This window comes from Sinocyclocheilus rhinocerous, unplaced genomic scaffold (assembly GCF_001515625.1).
Source record: "Sinocyclocheilus rhinocerous isolate Xijiao unplaced genomic scaffold, SAMN03320098_v1.1 scaffold534, whole genome shotgun sequence".
Lineage (NCBI taxonomy): Eukaryota > Metazoa > Chordata > Actinopteri > Cypriniformes > Cyprinidae > Sinocyclocheilus > Sinocyclocheilus rhinocerous.
In genome coordinates, this window is record NW_015646352.1 from 1,259,539 (window position 1) to 1,262,683 (window position 3,145).

At 34.6% G+C, this 3,145-nt stretch overlaps 1 protein-coding gene across 1 annotated transcript in view; it reads right to left on the reverse strand.

The window, feature by feature from the left end:
• Positions 1 to 3,145, reverse strand: part of syt9b (synaptotagmin IXb) — a 41,176-nt gene that overhangs the window by 1,309 nt on the left and 36,722 nt on the right. Inside the window, exons 5-6 of the mRNA XM_016511521.1 lie at positions 2,788 to 2,959; positions 1,690 to 1,819 (exon numbers count right to left, since the gene is read on the reverse strand). Coding sequence (XP_016367007.1) covers positions 1,690 to 1,819; positions 2,788 to 2,959 — 302 coding nt within the window. The remainder of the gene's footprint in view (positions 1 to 1,689; positions 1,820 to 2,787; positions 2,960 to 3,145) is intronic.

Genomic DNA, 3,145 nt, shown 5'->3' on the forward strand with positions numbered 1-3,145 from the left:
CCGCTGCTGACACTGCCGTCGAGCTAGGTGGGAGTGGCTTCAGCAACCAGCTCCCGCCTTTTTGCCCATTTTCGATTATCCGGGAGTAACGTGCTGCCAAGATGGCGACGGCCTGCTCCGCCCACTTTGAGCTTCAAAAACGCTCTTCAGAAAATTACGGGTGACGTCACGGACACTACGTCCATGTTTTTATACAGTCTATGGTGTTAACCTAAAATAGACTTTATGGGATTCTTCAAAGGGGTTGGAAGTAAACAAAAATAAGACATTACACTGGACTTTTCTTACTAAATATTATCACCTGAAATAACTTTTCACTGGCTTTTATAGTTTGTTTCTGCAGCAAACTTTCATAGGTTTGGTTGACTCCAATAACATTTCCACTGCTGTTTCGCATGATGTAATAAAGGCAGCATATGATAAGACATTGAATCTTATGTAAACATACTGAAACTTTCAGAAGTAAACACTTTCTTCCCAATCCTAAAAATAAAACAAAAACATTTGTACTTAAGCTATTCCGCACTAGGAACTTCAAAGTCATGGGGTCAATTCCAATAGAATGCATGACCACATTTAATGAGTCAAGAGTCTTTCAATTGCATAATTACTTTGATCAAAATGATCTTACTAAATTATCTTACAAAATAGAATTACTTCTGATCAAATAAATCAGTGAAACTGAGTTATCATAATATCACCACCACAATGAGAAAATCACATGAAATCCAAGCACCAGTGGACTGAGGAAAGACAGCTGTCCATCACTGCATTCACGACTGCAGGTAAGCACAGCTGTAGCCCGAGTGAGCCGAGAAGAGAGCTCATCTGATAGCGAAATGATCTTGAGACATATTCCTTTAAGTTTCCTCGAGGGAGAGTGGTTTAAGAACAGAAAACATGTGGTAAAGTATGTGTATTTTATGAGAACTATAAAAAAATGTACATTAAAAATAGTGTATGATACAAGCAATAAACTAAATAATAAAAGACGAAAATAATATACATAAATAAATACATAAAAATACTATTATTAAAAAAATGTAAAGAAAAAATATTTTTTTTAATGAAAAAGTATTAATATCAAAACAAAACAAAATTAAATAAAATTGGAGTTAAAGCAAAAGTAATATCAAAGTATGTCAAGTCTGTGTGTATTTTCCACAACTTTGAAAACAATGTACATTAAAAATAGTGTAGTAATAAACTAAATATAGTATAATATAATAATTAAAAATACATGTAAGCATATAAATAAATTGATAATAAATAATAAGAGCAAAAATTTTAAATAAAAATAATATTAACAAATTAAATTAAAAAAATTAATTATAGCAAATAAATACAAAAATGAAATATAAAATTCATGCATGAGGACATTTCATCATACTGTGGGCTTCTTCAGCTCTTTCTCAAAAGATGGCATTGTGCCTTTTGCTTGCAAAACAGATATGTATATTAACATTTAAATATACCTTTTATTATTTATAATATCTGTAAGAATACTCAGAATGAACAGCCCTGGATCCAAGAGTATTTAAAGATTTACTTGATTGATTCAGAAGACCTCCAAACATCAGCAAATGTAATTAACAGACTATTAGTGAATCTAGGTCTCCAAACACATCTCCGAAAACAAATCATTCTGTTGAAATTGACATAAAGTGATAATCGTAAGCTCAACAGTACCTCTACAAGCGGATGCCAGCGGGCGATGGGTTTGCGTGGACATGTGAGCATCTCATTCCAGTGATCGCGTCCCAAACTCTGAGCTCTGTTTCCCACATGGCACACGCCAATAACCTCATTGTGACCTACGCTGTGAATGAGAAGAGCATATCCAAGCTTAAAATGTGACAGCTGAACCATGACACCTCCAAAACAATGTCTCTAGTCTTTTCCAACTTTAAAGTGTTGTCTACCCACTTTTAGCAATAAAAAAATTTGATGATTTTTGCAAGATATTTTCATATACCTTTCAATACACATCACAAGGACACCAGGTCTCTCGGTCTCCATCCATTCTCTGTTCATTTGTTTTTGCAGCAGCGATGAGACACTTAAACGCTGCGGTTCGTACTTCTCAAACAGGACAGTGATCTAAATCTGATATGAATCTCTCGCTGCATTGGGAATATACAGCTCAGGCTATTCCTCAGATCACCCACCAGTACTAAGAATAAACTTCTATAGTCTCTGAGCACTGTGCTTGGCAAAAATTAAAAGCATATATAATTTAAACGAGACTCTTTTTCAGTTCAAATTTGACAGTGAACACTCACAAGCTCCCTCCACGCTGCTAGCTGTACGTTTGGATTAGCTCTGCTAAAACTGAAGGGCTAACAATATTGTTGGGGAAGCGACTTTGAAAAGACAGGCTTATCTAACAAGACCAAGCTGGTTTATGCTGGTTTGGATGCTTGCTGCTTACATATGTTGGTCTTTTCAACAAGCCCAACTATATTCATGCAACAGTTTTTTAAAATATAGTAGTACAAGATAAAAGGCAGCTTGCTATATTAAAGCTATTCAAGGTGTTTTTTAAAGGTGTAAAACACTGTGCATGAACAATGAATCAGTCATTTTCTGAACCTCTTCATGTAATTGAGTTGTTTGAACAAATCAGTTTTCTAAAATAAATCAGACTTCCCAAACACGACATATTCGAATGTGTTTGATAATTTCTTCAGTTTGCTCAGATGTAAATGCAACAACGACATAATACTATGATGTGAGTAATGTCGCTAGTTTTAAGTTAGAAGCTAAAAAGACACATTAGTATCTTACCGGTCATAGTCCATTACTGCTATTAAAAGACTTATTTGGTCGATGTTCTCAGGTGGAACATCAAAAACAATGGCTTCATTGTAGACAGGATTGAGAGTGTTCCTTTTCGTTGACGTTTTCCTTTTCTTCAGTCTCCGGCCGTCACACATCAGAGAAACCTTTACATAAGGATCTTATAGACAGAAAATCACATAAATAGCCATTTAGAATTGAATTAAAAATGGATTTTAAATTTTTTTCAGCTGAATATGAAATGGGGTTGAAACAGGATACAGAAATGCATTGAATTTAGAAAAGTGAATTAAAAAGGACTGATATAAAACACACACACACACACACACACACACACACACACACA